The sequence below is a fragment of the Musca vetustissima genome, unplaced genomic scaffold (assembly GCF_032173495.1).
Source record: "Musca vetustissima isolate MV318-11 ecotype Yass unplaced genomic scaffold, APGP_CSIRO_Mvet_v1 utg11440, whole genome shotgun sequence".
Classification (NCBI taxonomy): Eukaryota; Metazoa; Arthropoda; class Insecta; order Diptera; family Muscidae; genus Musca; species Musca vetustissima.
Window position 1 is genome coordinate 197,481 of NW_026882610.1, and position 26,094 is coordinate 223,574.

General features: G+C 35.7%; 1 protein-coding gene across 1 annotated transcript in view; it reads left to right on the forward strand.

Annotated features, from left to right (window-relative positions):
* LOC133329153 (serine-rich adhesin for platelets) overlaps positions 1-26,094 on the forward strand; it is a 185,425-nt gene that overhangs the window by 129,932 nt on the left and 29,399 nt on the right. The window contains exon 7 of the mRNA XM_061537646.1: positions 8,920-9,053. Coding sequence (XP_061393630.1) covers positions 8,920-9,053 — 134 coding nt within the window. The remainder of the gene's footprint in view (positions 1-8,919; positions 9,054-26,094) is intronic.

Sequence of the window (26,094 nt, forward strand, 5' to 3'; positions counted from 1 at the left end):
GCCTACCTCATTATGAACCCGGTATTTTACTGATTTCCTCCCCTTAGAATTTCCACACTCCTTTCAAGATTCCTTACCGGTGTTCAAAGTTCAATAGCAGTTTTTTTATATTCGATCGAGTATGCTCCACCTTATCTCTACCACAATAATAACAACAACCACAATAAGAAATAATTACCACTAGTTGCATTTTATTGCCGGCGAATAACTGCATCATTTTTTTTTCTTGTTCTGCTTTTCACCCTCACCCCAAACCTCAACCGCAGTTCCTCGGTTTGAGGGTTTGACTCTATAAGGCTGAAAAAGTTATTGTGTGTCTGCCAAGCGAACTTCTCCCAAGAATCATGCAGGCCAACAAAAAAGAAATAAAATACAAAAAAATGTTGTTGTATTTTTTGTACAACAACAACAAATAAAATACAATAAAATTTATAATTTATAAAAGGCCCACAACTGCAACAACCACAACAAAAGTTCAACAAGGCAAACAACAACATGACTCCAAGTGACTGATAAAAAAACAACGCCTTGAGAGGGGGTAACAATATTTTTTTTATATATTGTGTGCACATGATTTTTGATGTTGTTGTAGTTTTTTTTTTATATTTTATAAATATACAACAAACATGTGATCATGTTTTTTCTGTTTTGTAAATGGAGTCTCACGATTTTTTTCTATAGAAAAAAAGTGCGACCTCTGAGGGTCTCACGAATTTTTTTCTATAGAAAAAAAGTGCGACCTCTGAGGGTCTCACGAATTTTTTTCTATAGAAAAAAAGTGCGACCTCTGAGGGTCTCACGAATTTTTTTTCTATAGAAAAAAAGTGCGACCTCTGAGGGTCTCACGAATTTTTTTCTATAGAAAAAAAGTGCGACCTGAGGGTCTCACGAATTTTTTTCTATAGAAAAAAAGTGCGACCTGAGGGTCTCACGAATTTTTTTCTATAGAAAAAAAGTGCGACCTGAGGGTCTCACGAATTTTTTTTTATAAAAAGAAAAAAGTGTCACGAATTTTTTTCTATAGAAAAAGGTGCGACCTGAGGGTCTCACGAATTTTTTTCTATATAGAAAAAATTGCGACCTCTGAGGGTCTCACGAATTTTTTTCTATAGAAAAAAAGTGTGACCTGAGGGTCTCACGAATTTTTTTCTATAGAAAAAAGTGTGACCTGAGGGTCTCACGAATTTTTTTCTATAGAAAAAAGTGCGACCTCTGAGGGTCTCACGAATTTTTTTCTATAGAAAAAAAGTGCGACCTCTGAGAGCCTCACGATTTTTTTTCTATAGAAAAAAAATGCGACCTCTGAGGGTCTCACGATTTTTTTTCTATAGAAAAAAATGCGACCTCTGAGGGTCTCACGAATTTTTTTCTATAGAAAAAAAGTGCGACCTCTGAGGGTCTCACGAATTTTTTTCCATAGAAAAAATCGACCTGAGGGTCTCACGAATTTTTTTCTATAGAAAAAAAGTGCGACCTCTGAGGGTCTCACGATTTTTTTCTATAGAAAAAAAGTGCGATCTGAGGTTCTCACGAATTTTTTTCTATTTTTTCTATTCATGTCCTGATGGGACCCATTTTTTTCTATAGAAAAAAAGTGCGACCTGAGGGTCTTACGTCGTCGACCTGAGGGACTCACGAATTTTTTTCTATGTAGAAAAAAATCGACGTGAGGGTCTCACGAATTTTTTTCTATATAGAAAAAATCGACATGAGCGTCTCACGAATTTTTTTCTATAGAAAAAGGTGCGACCTGAGGGTCTTACGAATTTTTTTCTATATAGGAAAAAATCGACCTGAGGGTCTCACGATTTTTTTTTTTTTTTTCTATAAAAAAATCGACCCGAGGGTCTCATGAATTTTTTTTCATGGCCTGATGGGACCCATAGATATGAATAATATGTAAAGACTCCCAAAATACAATTGAATTCGAAAAAGGTCTTTTGGCTACGAAGGAGGGCCGGCCTATATAAGCCTTCACAGAAGAATTTCTGAGGCGTTTTATTGGTTTTTATAGTAAAAAAATCAAATAAGTAAAAATTCATATACCTTCAATTTCTATTTGTCAGTCCTACTAATGGCTTTTCTGGACCATAGAGGACATATATAAGCCTCAACATTCGAATAAAAAATTGCTAAGGTCTCTATACAAAGGTCTCCTGATTGACCATAGAGGACCTTTTAAAACATCTATTTTCAACTGAAGATCCTGCTGTCAATGGAAGCCCTATAACAACCTTTTAATGACAATTGAGGTGCTCCTCATGACCTCCAATTCACTTGTCAATAAGGAACCTGTAACAAGCTGTTTACTGCCTGATTACAATGGAAACCCTATACATTCTAATAAAAAATTTCTGAGGACTTCCATAGAAAGGTCGCCTGTCTTAGAAAGGTCTCCTATTAACCGCATATGACCTGTTAGGACATCCTATTCTCAACAGAATATCTTTAATTGGCTCCTGTTGACAATAGAAACCCTATACGAACCTTTAAGGGACAATTGAGATATTTCTGATGACCTCCAATTGGAAACGGAGGCCTCTAAATGTCAATAAGGGGTACTTGTAACAAACCTGTAAAAACCTCCTCCTATTTGAAAGTTCTAATGGCAATAAAAGATCTGTATTAACCTCCGGCTTACAGTAATTCACTAACTGATATCTCTTATTGGCCGTAGAAGGCCCGTATGTCACATTCACAAGGCCTGTAATTACCTATTTTTTGTCAATAGAAACCCCTATAAAATTTCGGGATATCTATGGTCCTCGAAATGTAAAAAAATTAACTGTAAGGATCTCTTTTCCTACTGATGACAATAGATATCCTATAATAAACTGTAATTAAAAATTTAAGACCTCCTCCTCCTATCGAATTTATCCGAAGTATTCATTTTTATCGATTTAAAAAAAAATACCTAATTAATCCTGAGTATGGATTTTTTATATAACTTTTTTTTGTTGTTGTAAAACTTTTTCAGCAAGAAAATATTTTTGATTTTTAGTGCAAAATTTTTAAAATTATTTTTTCACACTGTATCGAAAATTTATCCTGATTTTTTTTTTTATAAAAAATGCTTAATTTTTTGTTTCTATTGGAAATATTTTTTTTCCTTCATCAAAATACATTTTAAAAAAATCTAATTTATTTGATGATTTTTCTGATTTCTCTAGATTAACTTTTTAAATTTTTTATAAATTCGATTTAGAGCGTTTTTAAGATTTTTTTTTTAATTTGAAAACTAATTGTTTTTCATTAAGAAAATGTTTTTTAATGTTCCCTACAAAAAATAATCTTTATAAAAAAATTTCCTTGATGTCTCTTGCACATATTTTTTTTTATTTCAATAAAACAAAAAAAAAAAATAAAAAATTTCTTCGCAAATTTTTTCCTTTTCTATGCATTACATATTGTGTCATTTAGCATTGAAGTTCCACTTTTTGTTTTGTTTCGTTTCGTTTTTACAATCATCGAAACACACAACAAAACAACAACAATTTACAGACATGCATTAGACTTGAGACATTAGAAAATAATATTATAGCGAAAAAATACACCAACCCCACTAAAAAAACTACCGGCAAAATATGAATTCTCAACATTAGAACGAAACGAACGAACCAACCAATCAAGCAAACAAACAAAAAACAGCAACAACTACATCGATAATGGCAAAACACATGTGTATGCGAGCTATGCTACCAATAACAAAAACAACAACAACAATATAGCAAAAAATTACATATACTATATGAACAAACAACTTTGACTTATTTACAGGCCATTCACCGTTTTTAACAGCCATACAGAACACAAAAAAAGTCTACATATACTTAGCTGACTGGCAGACGACAACAACAACAACAACGAAGCCATCGTCGTCTGTGTCGTGTTTTCTTCGTCTCTTTTTACACTCAAATTGCATACAACTGCACACACACACACGCTGCATTGCATTGTGGAGCAGTGCATTGCAAACAAAAAAAGAAAATCCAACAACAATAACAAAACGAAGACATCATGCAATTTTGTATGAAAGTTATTGGCAGTCTTTGAACAATAACAGAAAAACAACAACAGCAACGGGAGAAACCAATACGAACCACCCACCCCCTTCCCCTCATTTTGCATTCGTAGCCTGGCAAGCCAAACCAGCCGCCGCCACCTACAACACATTACATTTGCATACCGTTGTGTGATATATCAACAACATCAATAATACGAGCAAGCAACAGCAAGCATTCATTGTTGTTGGTATTGTTAAAGAATAGCATCATAACAACAATAACAACTACATTGGAGGAGTATAGTGTGTGAGGAAACGAACCCCCACCATTAACCGAGTAGTGTAGTGAGAGAGTCGTTACAGTTAAAACACGAGCATGCTGTTACATTGGGTCACTCGTCGCCTATTCAACTAACTCTGTCTCTCTCTCCCCATTAAAACATAACAAATAAACAAATCAAGCAACGACAGGCTCCATTCACCTAATTTACAACTAGGTGAGATGCCAAACAGAGCCGGAGAGAGAGAGCGAGAGTGAGAGTGTAACAGAACAGTAATTTAAATAAGTTTGTAATAATCAAGTGGCCGAGTAAAAAGACATACAACAAATGGTCGAGTGAGTGCGCAAAAGAAAGATATAGAGAGAAGGAGAGTGTGTGTGCCTGTGTGTATGTTACAATTACTGCAAACAAGCCATTACAAACCAAAGTAAATCAAAGTGTCTCGTGCATATTTAGTCTTCTTAAGGTTGTTGTGTTAATTAGCAGACAGCTGGCAAATTATTTACAACTGAAATTAAATGAATTTTTCGTGTGTTTAAATAAAATAAAAAATACAAAAATTAAAGAAAATACAAAAACAAATCAAAATACAATAACCAAAAAATTAAAACGGCTAAAAAATAAACAAAGAAAAATGTGACTTTATAAAAAAAAATAAAAACAAAAGTAAAGAAAATAACGCAATTTAAAATTAAAAAAGAAATACAAAAAAGAAAACACAAAAATTAGTTTCTTTTCAAATAAAAGTGCAGTGAAGAAAAAAGTGTTTACCAAAAATGCACGGCATTACCCATTTATATCGTCAGCATGCCATTGAAAAACAATTAAGCTCTGAGGCATGGCAAAATGGTGTAACTGGCGGTGGTGCTGGTCATCACCATCATCATCATCATTTGCATCATCAACATACGTCATATGGACGTAGTTATAGCCGTGACAGTGATACCTCATCATTGTTTAATAACAGCATTGGTGGTGGTGGTGGTTCCAATACCAGTGGCAATACCACAGAATATTCATTGAAAAATGGTGCCAATCACTCAAGTTCCAGTTCAAATTCATCAACAAATTCAAAATCACCAACTTCGTCACAGGGTAAGAAAAGGGGTGAAATAAAGTGGAATTGATTTCTTGGATACAGGAAGAACAAGTTAGAAAGATATTTCTTGGAATTGGAAGGATAGACCGTTCTTTAAGAGAGAATATACGATCTTCTAAGTGTAATGAGGACGTCTAATGGTCCTCTATTAGAGGTTCTTGCAGGTCTCTATAGAAAGTGAAAGTCCGAATATAATTTCAATGGGTAAATGAGGGCGTCTAATGGTCCTCTATTAAAGATTCTTACAGGTCTCTATAGAAAGTGGAAGTCCGAATAGAATTTCAATGGGCAACAAAAAACATTTGAAAGTCTTTTATGAATAGAATCCTGAGAGCTTCATAGGTCTATTTTAGATCCTAGAAGGTCTAGTTTAGGCCCTAGAAGGGCTGTAAAAGTCTTCCAAAGATCCTTGGTAGCCTTCACCGGTATAAACTGAGTCTTAGGAGGTGTTCATAGCTATGCTATATGCAATGGAAGATTCTTTTAGGTTTCTTTTGTCGGTATGAGACCTTTACAGAGCATCCCTTTGGTAATATAAGACATTTATAGGTCTTTATGCAATTGAGAGCGACTGATGCTTCTCGATGAAAAAAGCGAGCTTTAAATGGTTATTAATGGGAAACTAAATGCATGAACAGGTCCCCTATGGTAAATCTAAGATCTTTCCAGGGGTTATATGGGCATTCAAAGGTCTTAACAGGTCTCTTTTGGAAAGTAGAATACCATTGTTTGTCTTATATTTTCACTAGAAGGCTTTTCCAGGACATTCCCTTGTGCTTAACAGCTCTAACACATCTTCGGTTCACCTTAGAGGTCCTCACAGGTGTGCAGTATGGTATATAAGTCACCAGCGGGTCTTCCAGTATCACAGAAAGTATCCAGTATCTTCATCTGCTCTTCTGAGGAGTATATGAATCTCCATTTAGTCTTATACAGCCTTAGAAGCGTTCAACACGTTCGGTGACCAATAGAAGCGCTCAGTAGCCCCTCTATTGTCAAATTAATCTTGAAGAAGTTCTACAAAAGTCCTCTATAGTGAACTGACGTCCTCAGCAGATCTTTGGATACCAATAAAAGCCTTTAGAAGGTCTTATATTGTCTTCGAATTAAAGAGCAGGCGTTTTAAAGTCATTAGAAGGCTTCAGGATGTCTTATACTACCTCCGAAGGTACTCTATGAACAATATACGACTTCAGAAGATCTTTTGTAGCCTCAGAAATCCACAGCAAGTCGTCTGTGACAAATAGTAATCATCTGTAGGCCTTCTGAGCCCATATAAGTCATCATGACTTCCCAATAGCCCAAAGAAGGACTCACCAGGTCTTAATATGGTTTTCTGTTGACACTGAAATCTTATCAGGTCATATATTACTTTGGAAGTCCCCAGCCAGACTTTTGAAACAGCAGAGGTCCTCAACTGACTTCGAAGCCAATTTGTATCTTGAGCAATCCTTCGAAGGCTATCATCCATTCTTCTGTAGTCAAGGGACACTTCAAAAATCTTCAGTAGGCCCTCTTTTGCTTTCGAAGGCCTAAAAAGATACTCAGTTGCCAATAGAAATACTTAGCGGGTCTTCTGACGCCAATAGAAATCCACAAAATGTCTTTTGAGGTCCATAAATGGCTTCAGCAGGTGTGCGATGTTCAGTAGAAGTCTTCAGAAGTTTTTCTCTGGTCACTGAAGTCTTCCGCATGTCTTCTATTGCATTCATATTTGGTGTGAAGCTTTCAATCGCCAATAGATCTTCTCAAGAATTCTTCAATAGTCTGTAGATGTCCTACGAAGTTCTACTATTGCCAAATAAATTTTCAATTGATTTTTTCGAGTACCGCAAACGTCTTCATCTGGCCTTCGAATGTTATTGCAAAATTTAGTAGCTTCTTTGTTGTCTTCGAAAATCTCAGGAGTCCCTTTATGACCAGAAGAAGTCTGCGGTCTATCTTATATTGCACAAAAAGTCCTCCGCTGGTCTTGTATAGTCAAAAATTACTCAGCAAAACTTTTATTGACTTCGAAGTATTCAACTGGTCTTCTGAGGTCAATAGAAGTTTTCCCGGTATTCCATAACCGTTAAAGTTCTCATCAAACCTTTAATAGACACTAGAAGTTCTCCGCCGTTCTTCTGACACCTGCAGCAAGCTTTCTATTGCCTTCAAAAGACCTCAGTCGATTTTCTGGGTATAAAATAAGTTTTCACCGTGTCTTCTGTATGTTAATGGCCAGTTCTACTCACAGAAATATTCAGCAGAACTTCTGAGTTCAATTGAGGTCTTGTATCCTCTTATATAGCCACAGAAATCATCATCTGCCTATTTTCCCGGAACTACTCTTTCCAATTCCAAGAAATATCTAAACAAACAAATTCGAAACCTTCTACCCTAAACCTACGTTTAATTTCTTCACCTTCAGAAAAAGTTCCCGACAATTGGTCGAATTTGCATTCTAGTCCACAGCCGGTACCCGATACACAAAAATCCATCAGCAATCATTATCGGAATTCGCCCACGCATAATGGTTGTTCACGCAGTTCCTATGACAATTACAGTAGTAGTAGTTTTAAGCGTACCCCATCATCGAAGCGTTCCATATTTGATCGGGCCCATAGTCCTGCCGTTTACAGTGTAAGTTAACGGAAACTTAAATAAAAAATACAGCCATTATTAATCATACTTCTTTAGAGCCTTCGCAATAAATCCTCCATGGGTGATTACAATAATTCCCCACCACCTGCCACCGGGGGCTATTTCCCGCATGATCTTGATGACATCTATGAGGGACAAAATGATCATCAGTATTTCACGTATTCGGGTGCCTCTAGCCATCAACGGAATCAAGAGAGGCCCAGCATAAATTCCATTTTCCATCGAGTGGGGGCAGCTCCATCCTTAGATGAATATGCCACCAGCCCGAATCATCATTCGCTGGATGGCGGGGTGTCTCATTTGCGTCATCATCGTTTCGACAACTCCAGCTTTGTACGATCCATAAGTATTAATGAAGACGATGCAGAATCGACATCCTCACCCAAAGAACACCACAAACATCATAAACACAAGGATCACCATCATCATTCGATACAGGAAATGCTGAAGCATTTCGGTAAGAAGGTCCATATTTGGCCACGCAAATCGCACGATAATGCTGCCAAAAGTGTCTGCACCTCACCGCAAAATGATCCACAGGAAAATTTCCGTTCCCGTTCAAAAAGTTTAGATGTAAACACCTTGCGTCGGCCCAATCGGATATTGGAAGATTGTGGCGCCACCTATAAGATATATGAGAAGATCTTGAAAGAAGGTAATAACAAAGGTAAAGAAAAGAAAGAACTCTCCGTCTGTTCCTCCTCCTCTGGATGTTGTGTGTAACTGAAAAAAATAGATTTGGTACTTGCTTTTATTTTGGCTTATTTCTTATTTTCGTAGTTCTTTCTTTGTTTCCTTTTTCTCTTGAGTTTTTTCTTTCTTATATTCTTCTTTGTAAGCAATTCCGTATTTTTTTATTAACGAACTTCTGCTTTTTCTTAACCTTCCCTTAGGTGCTCATATGCGTCGTGCTTCTGCCGACCTAGAGAAACGTCGTGCTTCCGTTGGTGCTGCTAGTCGAGGCTTACGTGGTGATGGCACCCTTGATCCACATCATGCTGCAATATTGTTTAGAGATTCAAGAGGGGTAAGTAAAAAAAAGAATTTCTATTTCTATTTCCAACGAAGTCCTCATCAGAAGATCTGTTATCATGAAAGTCTTAACGTAACGAACATGACTTTCGTATAATAAATATAGTGAATGTCTTGCTGCGGGTCTCTTGTGTAAAGGAGAGAATATTTAGTTAAACACGGATCTATTATTGTATACAGTCCACTTAAGATAAGAGATTTGTCTTGTTGAATGTTTGTACACTAGTATAAGATATGAGTTTTCTATTGCCACATGTGGTATGTTTGAGTGAGATTACGGGGAGCAATCGTTCCACGGAGTTATATTACCGTTAAATTGCTTCAAAAGACCTTCTGAGCCCAAAATAAGTTTTCAGCATTTCTGATATTACCATTGAAAACTTCATAAGGTCTTCTTAAGTAACAAATATATTCATGAGGTCTTCTGGATATCACTGAACGTCATCATCTGCTCCTAAATGGCTAATAGAAATCTTCAGTAGTTCTTTTATGAAAAATTTAAATCCCCAACTGGCAGAAGTCTTTAGCAGGGCTTCTCAATAGCCTTAAAAGATCTAAAAAGTTACTCGATTTCCTTAGAAGTCCTCAGGGGATTTTCAAAAGTAGATACTAACCATCAGCAGGGTTCCGATGGCTAAAAGAACCCTTTAACAGGCTTTTATGTTGCCTTTAAAGACCTCAGGAGGTATTTTGATGTCAATAGCATTATTCAACAAGACTTCAGTCGCATTCCAAAGGCATGGAAATCCTCTGGAGGCCGTGGTCTTCAGGAGGTCTTCTTTGGCTCATATATGTCTTTAGCAGGTCCTCAATCGGCAATACAATTTTTCTGCAAGTATTATATTTCCTTGAAAGTTCTCTGCATGTCTTTAAAGTCCTCTGCAAGACTTCTAATGCATTCGAAGTCCTCAGCAGGTCCTCTTAGCCTCATAGTAGATGACTTTCAATCGGCAATATAATTGTTCAGCAAACCTTTTATTGTCTTAAAATCTTTCTTTAGGTCTTATAATGCCTTCGAGATCATTAGTAGGTCTTCTTTTGCAACATCATTTCTCTGCAGGACAATATAATAATTCAGAAGCCCATTTATTGTCAATGAAATCATCACTAGGTCTTTCATAAGCGCAGAAAGCTTTAGAAAGTATTTAACAGCCAACATAAGTTGTCTTCAAAGTCCTCAGCAGGTCTTTTGAGGCCAATAGAAGTATTCAGCAGGATTTCAATCGCGTTCTATAGACACATAAATTCTCAACAGGAATTTTATTAACTACGAAGTCCTCAGCATGTCTCCTGACTCATCATCAAAGTCTTCAGTAGGCCTTCAATCAGCAATAAAAATGTTCGGCATATTTCTTTAGAAGTTCTATGTAGATCTTCTAATGACTTCGAAGGCTTCAGTAGGTTTTTTGAGGTTCATAGAAGTCTTCAGCCGAAATTCAATTGACGATATAATTGTTAAGTAAATTTTTATTACCTTAGAAGTTCTCTCTAGGTCTTATGTTGATTGCTCCGTCCGCAGCAGATCTTTAAGGAGTATTCAAGGTCAATAGGAGTATTCTGTAGAACTACAATCGTCTTCCATAGACATAAAAATCGTCAGTAGGCCTTCTATTAACTTGTAAATCCTCAGCAAGTTTTCATAAGCCTTCAGGAGGTCTTCTAATGCCTTCAAAGTCTTCAGCTGGTCTTCTTAGACTTCAGCTGAGCTTCAATCAGAAAAGACCTTCTTTAGACAACCGCTGTCCGCTCGAGGACTTTCAACAGTTCTGTGTTGGTCTTCTTTAGACGCCAAAACCTATTGATGCCTCAGAGAACATCCAAAACATTTTTAGACCCCAAAAGTCTTACAATAGATATCCACAGGTCATATAGCCCACCAACTTAAGACCTTTTATAGGGTCTCCAATACACCTTGGAAGTCATATGCAGGCTTTCAAATGACTTTAGAGGAAAATTCTTTCAGAACATTACATTTTGAAGATCTGTTAAAAGCCATTTGAAGGCCTAATAGAAAAAAATGGGTTTTCACAGACCATTTCAAGCCTTAAACCCCATGTGATGACTTTGAATCATATATGGGACCTTGAATCGACCTCAGAAAACTCGGTAAGGCCATCCATCGATCATAGAACACCTCTAGATGTCTTTTATATACCACAGACCTAGATGTGACCATAATCGACACGTTAAGAAAACCTGCTGAGGTGTGTTTTAATATGTTTCAAAAGACATCTGAAGGCCATCCATTGACCATAAAAGCATTAGATTTTATTTTTAAAAGGTTACAGGAGACTGTGAAGAGCATTCCATTTTGAGGACTTTTTTTTCATCAAGATACGACTTGTGAAGGCTTTCCATGTGCCATGGAATACCTGTAGATTTCTTTTAAATACCATATAACATGATTTGGCCACGGAGAATCAGTTAAGACAACCTGCTGAGGTCTCTTATTACGTTTTTTTAATGTTCACGGGAATTTTCCTGAGCCTAGAAGACCTGCATTGTAGGATTTCTATCAATATACGATGTTCAGTATGTCTATGTATGTCTTTCCCGTCGTAACAATAGATCTTCTATGTCCTTCTATTAGTAATTGGAAACCAGTTATGGTCCTCTATTAACTTCTGGTCGCAGATCAAATATGATTTTGTGGTACTTGTCTATAAACAAATTAAGTTTTATCATCGAAAAAATGCTTCTGGAAATATTCCATTTTCCATAGTAAATGATTTGGTTATAATCGATCTGTTAAGACAATCTGCTGAGGACTTTTAATAACCCTCCGAATACATCTGCAGCGTTTGAATTCCTTTATAGAATTAGGTTACAGAAGACCTATGAGCAGCATTACACCTTTAATACAACTGATACAACTTCTAAAGGTCTTCCATGGACCATAGAATACCTTTAAATGTCTTTTAAATAAGATAGAACATGATATTTTATTGTGCTCACAGGAGTCTTCCTAACCCTAAAAGGGTTAGGTTTTCCGTAAATCTAGGGGAATATGTCGATCTGCATTAGAAGATCTGGTAAGGTCTTCCATTGGAAATAGAAGAGTTTCTATGGCCTTCTATTTGTAATGGGAAACCTGCTATGAACCTCTATTGCCTTCTGGTCGCTGGTCACATATTATCCGGCCTTAATCATAATAAATAGATTCACATCTTTCAAAAATTACAATCCTAACAAATTCACCTCCTCCGAGGTGTCATTTCTATTTTTCCCTACGGCAAATTTGTTTTCACAATAACTATGCATTATTGCGTAATAATTCATCTCTTTTTCCCCCAAGATGATTTGTGTCCTTGATAAATCGACATTTAATAATTATTGTGTAATTATTTGTCCTTGATAAATAAATATCCTCTTATAATCCTCATTAATATACCTTCCTTTTCATTTATATTAAAAATTACTAAACAACATCCTCAATAATTACGCGCCTTTTTTATTTTGTTTCGCCCACCCACAACTATCCTCCCTCTACTCTAAAGCATTTAATGAGAAATTATCTCATTGAGAAAGATAAGCCAACCATTGAGACGAAAAAAACTAACCTTGAAATATGTTTTTTGTTTTGTTATTAAAATATGAAATGCATTTCTCCTCTTCTCACTCGGACTCTGTCTCTCACCCATATAACTGTTATGTTGCAAAACAATGCATTACCATGAACTCTCAGTCGCCACCGCCGTCACCGCTTCACCTGACCTTGTTGAACAATCAAATAATAATTGAAGCGAAATGTTGTCTACGCCTACACACACACTATCAATACTACAAAAATCATAGATATGTATGTTGTTGTTGCATTTATCTTCTTTTTCAATGAATGAACGAATAAACCGATGACATTTCACCGTTAGTAGCAGCAGCAACAACAACAATTCGTTTCATTCATGCAATAACATGCAAATATGGCAAGTGATAAATAAAGCTCTCACTGCAATTGACATTTTACTGTTAGACGAAAGTTAACATATCGGTGTTGATAACATAACGGTGTGACGGCGTCGGCCTGTGCGTTAACATTGCTGTGCTGTGATTTCTAATTAAATAACAGAGTTTTCTTCGTTGACATATAGATGGCGCCACGTTGGATTATTTTTATAATTAATATATGAGGGAAATGTTATCAGAATTTGGTAGATAAATTGACTGTTGGAATTTAAATGTTAACAGTGGGTTTATATTTTTAAGGAGTAATTGCTAAAAAAAATATTTAAAAAAAATTAATTTATTTAAATAATTTAACAAATGAAAATACAAAAATTGATCCGATATTTAAAAATTTAACACAAAGAAGAAAAATAAAATAAAAACATAATAAAACAGCTATTTATTACGATACAGGTATTTTTGCCGAACACAGAGCATACAATAAAAAAGAAGCGCATTTCATAAAACAGACACAGAAAGTCTTCAACAGCCAATATAAGTTCCTAACAGGTATTATATTGTCTTCGCTGGTCGCTGTAGGTCTTCTGTTGTCTTCCAAATCCGCAGCTAGCCTTTTGAGGTCAAAAGCAAGTATTCGGAAGAACTTCAATCCCTTCCATAGGTACAGAAATCCTATCCTATTAACATCGATGTCCTCAGCAGGTATTCGGAGGCACATAGTGGTCTTCATCCGGTCACCATTCGACAATGGAGTTATAAATCAGGCCTCCTATTGCCAGACAAATGTTCGGTAGGTCTTATTTTTCCTTAAATGGTAGGTTAGATTATCGTTGCAGATCTTCTGTTTCCTTCCAAATCCGCAGCAAGTTTTTTGAGGTCAAGTAAAAAGTAGTTAGCAGGACTTTCAGAGGCACACAAATCTTCAGCAGGTCTTATATGAACTTCGAAGAAAAATAATTGCTGAAATTAAGAAGCCTTTTATGGCCATGAAAAGATCTATTACGACTTCCTATAGACCAGGTAAAATTTCTGAAGAAATAGAGGAAAATAGTACTTCTATAGACCGTAGAAGACCTTTATTGAATTTCAATAGATCTTCTGAGGACCATAGTGGGCACACAAATCTTCAACAGGTCTTATATGAGCTTCGAAGAAAAGTAATTGCAGGAATTAAACAGCCTTTTATGGCCAAGATAAGTTTTATTTCGACTTCCCATAGATATTTTTATAGGAAAATAATACATCTATAGGCCTTAGAAGGCCTTCATTAAATTTCTGAGGACCATAGTGGCATTTCATAGACCCCAGAAATCTCCATCAATGATTCTGAAGTGGACAACCGAAGATATCAGAAGGTTCTATTTAATAGTATTAGATTGGAAACATATTGTGCTAAGACATATTAAGACATTTTATAGTCCTTAAAAGAAAATAGGAAAAGGTTTCTTTCGGCCATAGAATAGCTTCTTTGAACGACAGATGCAATTCTGACAACATTCAATAGTCAACCTGTACGTACATAGTGACATTCCATAGGGCTCAGAAGTCTTCTGACAATTTCAATGACGTTTTCTGAACGTCTTCTATGGACATTCAATGACCTCTGAAAGTCTAGAATAAACATCCAAAGACCACTATAAGTCATCTATAAACTACCACCGATCCCGAAGGACTTCTGTAGGCATTCGAAAATCTCGGAAGGTCTTCTATGGACCACCAATAACCTCTGAAAGTCTAGAATAAACATCCAAAGACCACAATATGTTTTCTAGAAACTACCACCGATCCTGAAGATCTTCTGTAGGCATATTGATGTTTGATACCAGAAGCCTTTCAAAATGCTCCTTCCAGATTCTCAACACGCTGTCTGTATCTGTCACCAACAGGAGGATGTGCCACCAAGATCTCGGGTGGCCAAATATAATCAATTGTAGACTTTGGAGACATATTGTAGACCACATGAGACCTCCTAAGACATTCTATAGGCCATAGAAGAAAATATGAAAAGGTTTATGTCCGCCATAAAAGGCCTATATTGAACCTCGAACCAAGTCTATAGTCAATATAAGACCTCTGACTTTTTCTAGTACATAGAATCATCCAAAAGCCCTTTGGAAAATTTCCAAAATATATAAAAGTCTTCTGAAGGTCCTCTATGGACAACTAAATACTACTGAAGGCTTTTAAAATACCTCTAGAAGTTTTCTACAGTTCTGCAAAATGTCTATAAAGTCATATAGATTGTACCTCCCGCATATACACAGTCGTATCCATTTCATCGATAGCCTCTGCGAATTAGTAGTCAGTAGAGTGACACAGCATTTTAATTTCTCACTTCTTTTTTTGTTTATTTGGATTATCCACCAAGCTGACAGATTTCCTCGCCTTTTAAGGTAAATTCTTCAGCATATTTTTCTCCACGATCGGTCACTGACCCGGTTCGAAGGACCAATATTAAATGGGGGATCTTCTATTACAATATGACTTAACCTATTGTTGTGTACAAACATTCAACCAAAATAATCTCTTATCTCAAGTGGACTGTATACGAAAATAGATCCCTATTTAAATAAACGTTCTCTCTTTTACGCAAGAGTCCCACATCAAAATATTCAATATCTTTATTATATGAAAACCACGTTCGCTACGTGAACAGGGACTATTCTAGGTTTTTGATTAAAAGCCACATATCGACCAAGGCTTTCTATTTACTAATGAAGGTCTATTTATTGTTTGTGAAATACTTCAGATTCTATCATAATTCAATTTGGAATTTATAAAAAGTTTATATTTGATTAAATTTTATTGTTTTTAATTTAATATAACACCTAAAATTTTTATTATTTCTTGTTATCACAAATTTCCCCTTGATTTGCTTCAATATTTCACAAATAATGGCAACCCTACTCATATTTTACCTTAACAACCCATTGAAAATTCGTTCAACGATGAAGTAAGCTCTCATATTCATATTCTCTTCTTCTCTCTCTCGGTCGGATTTCATATTTATGCCAATAACATCTGATCAATTTGGCCAAGCAACAACAAAAAGCTTTATTTATTATCGTGATAATTTGTTTATTTTTTGTTAAGAAATGAAAGCTTTATAAAGACTTACAAGAACAGAACATGAATTATCTCGCTACCAACACATTCACATTTAACCCAATTTCGCAGAAACACGCACACACACACACACACCGCTGCAGCCATATTTGTTGACAAAACAGCCGAAAAATGTGTATTTGCAAAACCGAAAAACCTCATCGTTTTTATTTTGGTGGAGATTTTGCATCTCCCCATATTAGGAGGAAACCCCACAATAACACAACACACCTTTAAGTGCTTCGTTCTTTAACTCTCTCTCTCTCTCGGGTGCTCATTCTCTCGTACTCTAACACTAACGGCCGAAAAACAAACAGACAGGTTACGGTATTGCTAAAATGTTGTTGTTTTTGCTATGATCGTGAGGTGGGTTAGTTAGAAACACCCAAAGAAAACCGAACATTGACGTAATTCATTTCAAGTAACAACAGCGACAACATCGTAAGACGCGAATTTATGGAATTTAATAGAAGAAATAAAAAGGAAAGACAGCAACAACAACAACAAACAAAAAGAAAAGGCAAACATCAAATCTTGAGTCATTCACTGATAAAGACATTTCTTGTTACTTCGGCATGGCATGGCTTCGGGCTTGTGTGTTTTGCCAGACATGTGTTAATTGACGGATGATAGAAAGAGAGGGAGAAGGAGAGAGCATGAGAGGGCGATTAGGCAAAAGAGTAATGGCACGTAGACCTCCTCGCCGATTATCAAGTGAATTATGAATCAAATGATGCTAAAGGTATTCGAACACTCCAGCCAGCACCACACAACAATGTTTTGTTAATGGGTTCTGGTTTTGGTTTTTTTGCATTTCCTGCATTCTCAGGCTACGGATTTTTTTCTTAACAAAACAAATTTTGCAATAAAATTTACTGTTTTTAAGAAAATAAATAAAAACCACAACAATGGCCCAGTTTACCTTGAAAGATTTTGTTGTTGCTGCTGTTGTCTTGAGTTCTGGGTTTTGTTCTGTTCTTGTTTGTTGTTGTTTTAAAAGATTTCTCTTTGTAATTCGTTGCGTCGATTGCGTGTTTTGTTGTATTATATTTACAAAGCTTACAAGTTAATATTCTTCTCCTTGACTGTGTACTACGATCTCAACAGTGTTTAATGGTCTTTATTAGGGGTATGAATAATTATTGGTGGGTGTATGTAATTCTGAAATAAAATTATAAGATCAAGCCAAAAGATGTCTTCAATATTTGTGTGTGGAAAAAGAAGACCTGTTGTGAATGCTGGGAAACTCTAGTGGCTGTTGAAGGTCCTCGGAGGTATACGGTGGCAATATGGTTGGGAAATTTTGAATGGAAATATGCCAGTGAGGATTTTTAAATAATTTTTATAGTTCAAAAACGATCTGGGAAGGTCTTTCGTAGGCCTCAGAGATTTATAAATGCATTTCATTTTTTTTACCATAAAACACCTATGAAGATCATTATAGACCACAATAAATTTTTATAGACCTCAAAAGTTCTCTTATAGGCTCCAAAAAGCATTTGAAGATGTTTAATAGAAGAACTTCGATAAATAAAGGCAAAATATTGTGTTTCCGAAATGTGACCATTGCAAAACATTCAACAATTTTGAACGTAAATATGTCACAGAAGTCTTGTAAATCCTTTTCATAGTTCACACATGAACTGGAATGGTCTTTCGTATACCATATAAGGTATTTATAGTCTCTGAAATCATTTTTGGCGGCACCAGTCGAGGTCCGAAGGTATTTTACAGACCTTTAATGAAGTCTTAAATTTTATGTTGATATTTTGGAGGCTTCTGAGAAGACTTAAGATAATATTTTTGACCATAAAATACCTAAAATATCCATGGACCACACCAATTTCTTTGTGGACCTTAAAAGTTATCTCATAAACCTTAAAAAGCATTTGAAGGTCTTTAATACGAAAACTTCGGTAAAAAAATGCTGTCATCAAAAGTATAGTATTTCCGAAATGTAACATGCTGATATTGTTTGTGTCAATATTGAATACTGGAGACCTGTAAGGACCTTCTGTGTTGCAATAGAAGTCCTTCTTCATACATAAGTTGGAAAAATAATATCTGCCGAGAATTTGGGTTAACAATTGAAGTCCTCAAAAGTGCTAAATGTCACTTGCCGACTGCATTTGTGTCTATGAAAGACCAAATATTTGGATACTGGATACCTGTAAGGACCTCCTAATTACTTTATATCTAGGTAATATCTGGTCAAATAACCCCTATTTCAATTTATATTAGATAATGATAAATTTTATGTCAATGAATGATTCGATATTTGGAAAGTGGAGACCATTAATGACCTTCTAATTCAAATCGAGGCCCTGCTATGGTTTTCTATTGCCTATTGTGGTCTCACAAGCTAAATATGTGACCTGTTAATATCTCATTTTACCATAGAATACCAATACCAGGTGTTCTGGACAAAATCACAAGCATTTATATAGGTTCCATAAATTACAGAGGTTTGAAGTTCTAGAAGAGTCAATTCGCCACATAAAAAACATCTGAAGGGCTTGTGCTTATCAAGGGGGATATTCTGGAGGTCTTATATTGGAGAAATTTTGATATAGGTGGCCTATAGATAGATACCTTCTGCTTACTATAGAACCACTTAATAACGAATCTTCTGAATTGTATGTACAAGTTGCATTGCTACAGGTGATTTACGGTACCTATAAAGACCAACAACGACATTCTATTGATTAAAGATGGTTTCTAAAACGAAGATAATGACAAGACAAGACTTTTATAAGCCTTTCACAGAAAAAATGGTTCTGAAGGCATACGTTAGACAACAAAAGACCTTGTATAGACCTCCAAAGACAGGAGGTCTGAAAATATCTCTGAGACCTCAGAAGACTCTATAGATCATAGAGGACATCTCATCTCTCTCAATACTTTCTATGGGCTACAGAGGAATCTGAAGGACTGTAGAATATATTTGAAGTCGTATGCAGACCTCTGAGGGCCTTCTCAAAAAATACAAGACATGTGAACAGACCATACAAATCTTCTTTTGTTTACTCTAATTTTGCTAAGTTATTCCCATACTCTACGACACCCATCATTCGCCCTTCCCATATTTCTTTTGTATATTTTTGGATAGGTGTGTGTTTGTATATCTAAATTTAACCTTTTATGGGTTTTCCCGAAATGATAATAAAAACTGTTTGTTTGTCCCCGACTTTGTCCCCAAATAGTGGGTTAGACGATAAACACTGAACGTCAGCGCCGGCCATAATCATAACCTGGATATTTGGAGTACCAAAAAAGTGGTAGATTAGATAGGGTCGCTGATTATCGTTGTAATCATTTAGTTCTATAGTTTATATCAAATTATATGGCATAACGAAATATCTCTGAGTACGTCATTATTATCACTTCGAAAATTGAACATTTCTTTGTCGCATTTTCACAATGTCAATGACTTGACAATAAGGTTATGCTTGTCGGAAGACGATAAATGTGAAATGGAAGCTACATACTTAATTTGGAAATTAGTGTAGTAGTAATTCGTTTATTTTGGGCTATAACGGATTTATAAAAATTGTCGATATTAATACCTTGCAAGGATAATTTTTGAAAACCGCAGAAAAAACCTTTGATGGTTCTACATTGACCATAGAAAGATTCCATAGGATTTTATTTTTCATATAGGTCATAAATTATATATTAAGGGATAATCAGACCCTAGACGACCTCTAAGGGAGTATTGTTGACTAAGGAAGTCTTTTTATTCAGAATTAAATTCATATAGGCTATAAATTATATATAGGGATCATAAAAATTAAAGGACTATTGTTGACTAAGGTAGTTCTGAAGGTCTTCATTAAAATATATCAATGCAAACAAACCCATCTATAGGTCACAGAGGACCACTTATTACCTTCAAGGGTCAATATAAAATCTTCTAGGAACTACTTAAAGCCACTGAACTGTTTCTGATGCTCTTCCAAGGTAAACCAAGGGTTTTAAAGCCTTCGATAGTTTACAGTTCTTGTATGAACCTCCGAACACCGGCGATGAATGGCTTTTACAAACAAAAAAATCTGTTTAATATCTTCTGCGGTCCAAAAGATGTTCCACAGGTCTTTAATGACCTTCCGCAGACCACATAGAGCTTATAGAGAAATCTAATAGGTTTTCTAAAACAATATGAAGATTCCTATAAATCAGATAAAATACCTTTTAGACCACAGAATACCTGTTGATTCATGAAGGAGATCTGAAGGCCGTTTCTGAATACCTTTTTAGACAATAGGAGGCATATAGTGGTATTCTGAAGGCCTTTTACTTTTATAGACCTGGGAATAACTCTTAAAACATATTCTTAAACCTCGTAGTTTTGTAGCAATTTGAAGACTACACACTTAGAGGCCACTTGGAGGCCAAAAGAATACCTGTAAATACAATTATAGATACCACGTAATTCATGAATGTCAGATAGGCCATAGGGGACATATTTTTAAGCTCCGTACTCATACAAGTCATCTGAACGTTCTTCAAGAACCGCAAAAGACCAATTAAGTTCTTCTCTAGATAACCCATGATTTCTGGAAAGATCTCTGAAGACCTTTTATAGACCACAGCACTCATCTAGAGCTATTCTGAAGACCTTATAATTAATTAAAACCTCTTCAAAACATTTATGTGTCAGGAGACCCTTTTCATTAAGCTTCGTAGCTCATACAAGGCTCTGAACATATTCTTCTCGTAGTTTTGAACAGCAACAAGACTTGTGAAGACCACTTATAAGTCCAAAGAATACCTGTAAATACAATTATAGAGACCACATGATACATGAAGGTCGGATAAAGATATTTTAATATTATTTTAAAGACCACCAATAACACAAAACCTCTTTTATAGGGTATGTGATACCTCTTCTGACCTATTCTTATATTATTGCATATATAGCTATTTTATGTGAACACACCTAATAGTATATGTTTTTTATTCTGTAAAATATGGTCATATCTGAAGATCTTCTATAGGCCACAGAAAACATCCAAAGATATTCCGAAACTTTTATAAAAAACAACTATAACTCAAAACCCCTAAAAAAGTTTTTTAGTGTATTTGAGATCTCTTTTGACATATTCTTATATTATTGCATATATAGCTATTTCATGTGAACACACCTAATAGTAGTGGTTTATTGATCTATAAATTATTCATTATGTATTTATGACTATTTCATGTGAACACGCCTAATAGTAGTTGTTTGTTGATCTATAAATTATGGCAACAGAAAACTAAAAAGATGACTCAAAACCGCGAAAAAATACTTTCACGGCGTCGGAGCATTTGAAAACGATCACCCCTAATACATACTACACGATTTGAAAATCACCTTTAATTACTCATTGTATGTGAGTACCCCCAATACTACCGAGTACTCGTAATTATTTGTTTTGTTGTGTTTGGTACACGGTAATAATTTACCAATAAAATGAATTGATATTTATTTTTTTTTTGCGAAAGATCCTAAATCTTAAGGCATTAAAGATTACAATACGTTTCGTTTCATCTCGATACGTCAATTTTCAAAGAAGTTACAGCAATTTGATAACCACATTAAAAATCGCTTTTGCTGACATTACATGTGATTAATACTACAGAGTACTCGTAACTATTTCGTGTTGTTGTTGGTACATGGTAACATTCCACCAATTGAATGTATTGATAATAATTTTTTGTATAAATATCTTGAAATTGTATGTTTCAAGCTTCATACTGCCTTTTGTTTCATTCAAATATGTAAATTTTTAAAGAAGTTATAGTGATTTGAAAATCACCTTAAATAATCACATTTCCTGACATTACATGTGAATACCACTAATACTACCGAGTAATCGTAATTATTGGGTTTTGTTTGAACATAATTTCACCAATGAAAAAAAATTGGGAATTATTATTTTAAAGAAATATCATAAAACTAGACGTTTTAAGCTTCACATTGCCTTTTGTTTCATTCAAATATGTCAATTATTAAAGAAGTTATAACGTTTTGAAAATAAACATGAATTATTGCATTCACCGCCATTACATGTGAATACCCCTAATACGAGTACTCGTAATTATTTGTGTTCTTGTTGTTGGTACATGACGTTTCATTGCTTTCAATTACACCACTCACTACCTGCCTTACTTACGGTAATGATGACGACGACAATGATGCCAACAAAAGTAATCTATGTCTCTCTCTCTAGCACTCTCACTCACTTAATAGGTGAAATAATAATTGCTCGCAAGTTAATGCATGATTATTACACTCACTCGCATAGTTGAGCACTGTCTCTCTCTCTGACTATGGTTTCCTGTTATGGCAGTGTAGTTGTTGTTGTATATCTCACTGGGGTTTGATTTTGCACAGAGTCGTCGTTGATCATGCTGTTGTTGTTGTTTTGTTGCTTGTTTTGGTGGGTTAGGGTATTTTAGCATTTATCTTGGTCATACAAAACCAGTTTCGTTGGACTTCTACTAGTGTTCGGTTCGTTTTTCGGTTTTTTTTATTTAACGGAGAAAAAGGCACGCCGTCCGTTGAAAGAAGTTGTTGCACTTCACAGCACAGAAAAAGGAGTGCGATCCATTATTATTGTGCATCAAAGTGTGTGGTTGAATAAAGAAATACAAACAAAAAAGAAATCAAAGAAAAAATAATTGTGGTCCACTTTAATACAAAAGAAAAATAATAAGAAGAAGCATTACACATTGCATGATACATACAAAAATAAAATTGTGAAAGAAATTTTAAGAAACAAAAATAGAGAAAATTTCATAAAGCAAAAAAAAAAAAAAAAAAGATTAAAAAGAAAAAAAATAATAAATACAAGTGGGTGCGGAAACAAGTGTAATTGTGGTACTTGTGTGGTGTTTCCATTGAGAAATCCATTTGTTTATATTTTTTATTGTTGTTGTGATTTTTTGGTTTCCAAAACAAACAACAACAATGTTTCGCCGCTATTCACTGTTTGATAACTCCTCACCCCGCATGTCTGTCTTGCCCCAAACAAATGCCGCTGCTGTGCGTAAAAATTCCCTTGGCATAGTACCCGAAAGTCATCATCTTCCCCACCATCAGCAACAACAAGGTATACCACCCTCCAAACACATTGCCATGCTATTGCAGCAGCGTAAGGCCCGTTCATTAAGTAATTCACCTGTATATCGTAAAAAGAAATACGATAATCTGCCGAAGTTAATCGATCACTATTACGAATATGATGAAAATGGGCAAATACAAAATGAAATGACCTCCTCAAATGATGATGATGACAGACAGCAGCAAAAAATTGCTACTTTAAATGGCAAAACAACAACAACGACTGCTGCTGATCCAAAACGACGAGACAAATCTCCGCTCGTCACAAATGCGAATCGCTATCATCGTGACGATGATAATGATCAAAACGATGACAAAGCCGATGGTGTATGTTTTTCACATCACGTAAGCCGTCGTCGCGAAAAATCCACACGACGTGCTGCCGCCAATAATTTGCATAGCTTTGGCAATAGTATTGGTGTAATGCCGCCACAGCATAAACGTCTAATTGTGAATGATGGCGGCGGTGGCGGCGGCAGCGTCGATGTCAGCCAAGGCGTCGGCGGCATCGGTCATTCACATGTAACAATGGCACGCGAACAATCTCCCCATCACACAATGAACACGTCGAAACCATTGCAACCATTGGTTTACAATACATCGGATAAGGCCAAGTCACCAAGACGCCGCTCCTCCACATCTCCCGTCCATAGTTGTCTGCTGGTACGCCGTCGTAGTGAATTTTACGATCCATCGTTTGCCGATTGTCCCCCATTGTTTAATAATGCACAAAAGAAGGTAGGTTCGTTCGATGCGGTTAGTTGGTTCGATGGGTGTGTGGTTGTTTGTTTATTTTTTAATGACGTATCAATTGGATTTTGTGCGCTCTCTATCGATCTCTTTTTTTCTCTACAATAAATATGCGTATTAAAATGCTACAAAGGGGTTCTAAGATATTGCAAAAATTTGCGTAGGTTTCAGGTATTCAAAAGTGCATTTTTTCCTGGCTCTCAGAAGATCGAAATACCGAAGTCGAAAAGTAATATCAAAATATTTATGGGATAGACGAACATATAGTTAACATAACATGTAATTTCAATAAATTTATGGTATAACCGATGATCTTAAAATTTCAAAGGAAAATTGACCTTTTAAACATAGCTAAAATTTCGTCCGACTCCGAAAAATTTGGTTTACGAGTAGAGTTGGGTCGTTACAAAAAGTCGACTTTGCTTTTTGACTTTTCATTAAAAAAGTAGATTAGTCGAACGTCGATTTACTTATCCATAGAAAGAACTAGTTCGTTAGAACTATTCTGCGAAAGGAACGGTTGAAACTAGCCCCAGATTTTTAGTTAATACATATAATCTAGTTACCTTATTTCCTTTCGGATGAATCTGATTTTTTCATCCATTAACGAACGAATCAACACGGAACTAAGTGAAACAAAAAAATGAACGATGAACGAAAGAGATTAAAATGAACTATCTAGGATTAGGGAGCAATGAAACTATACTAAGAAACTAGTTCCTTTGTAGAAACGGAACGAAAATAATCGATCCGCTCAGTGAACTGATTGTGAACAACTCTATTTAAGTGAAATGTATCTAAAAGAAGATTTCACGTTGAGTAATTGTAATGAAGCCTTCAGAGGGAAGTACTCAAAAGGCTCCTAAATATTCGTAGCATTAAGTTTTCTTGTCTAGTGTGTAAGTTGTAAATAGTCACTCACAGGATTAGGGAGCAATGAAACTATACTAAGAAACTAGTTCTTTGTAGAAATGGAACGAGAAAGATCGACGCACAGTGATCGATATTTCTCTATTTAAGTGAGCTGTATCTAAAAGGAAATTTCAACTTGATTAATTGTAATGTGATTGTTCAGCGGTGTATGTGACTCGTAAATATTCGTAGCATTAAGTTTTCTTGTTTAGTGTGTAAGTTGTAAATAGTTACTCTCAATAAAGCCCGCAGCCGGAGCACAAGTGTTTTTCCTTCAATACGCCACAGAGAGAGTAAGAAATATATTCAAACTGGACGAGTGAGCTATCCTTTCACAACCTTAATCTGAAAATTTACAGCTGCAATTATGGGATGTCGACGTTTCGTACGAGATTACGTAGATTTGTAAAAATTTGTAGCATTAAGTTTTCTTGTCTAGTGTGTAAATTGTAAATAATTACTCTCAATATTATGATATGGCTGCGGAAAACAAATCATCTATAAAGTGTTGCACCTTCAAGAAAGAATTTAGTCGCTAAGTTCTGAAAAAATGCATGTCGAGCGATATGGATATGACTCTCGACTAGGAGGAAAGACTGAACATGGACATTTTATTGAAGAACCATGTACAGGCGGAGGTTCAAGCTATAACAGAGTGTCTTAACTGGTTAAATTCGAACATAGGAAAAATACAACCAATAAAATTACGGATAGCAAACTAGCTATAAATGCAATATCCTCCAAAACAATTAAATCCAAAACTGTATTGGAATGTATAAATACCATTAATAATTTCTCATAACAAGGACCTGCATGAATTATATGGATGCCGAGTCACACAGGAGCCACAGGCAACGAGATAGCCAACCAACTAGCTGGAAGTGCCACTGCTCTACCCACAATTGATGTTAAAACCGCCAAACCCTTTAGCACACCACGCCAAGAAATGAGGGCATGGGCGAATGAGACCCACAAAACCCTTTGGGTTAATGAGGGGACAGGAAAGATCACTAAAATTTTATGGGTTGACTCAAATGAAGACAAATCTACTCTTCTAACTTTCTTTTCATTTCTAGAGCGCACGACATGCCTCAACTGGCTTAAGTATATGTCTTTCTTTTGTTGGACATGTGGTGTTATTAACCCCCCCTCTTTTCAACCTAACCTAATCGTATTTGAGAAATTCTGACAATTGGAGAAGAACAATCTCCATCTATACCTCAATCTAGAAATATTTTGAACCATCTTGAATGCAGCC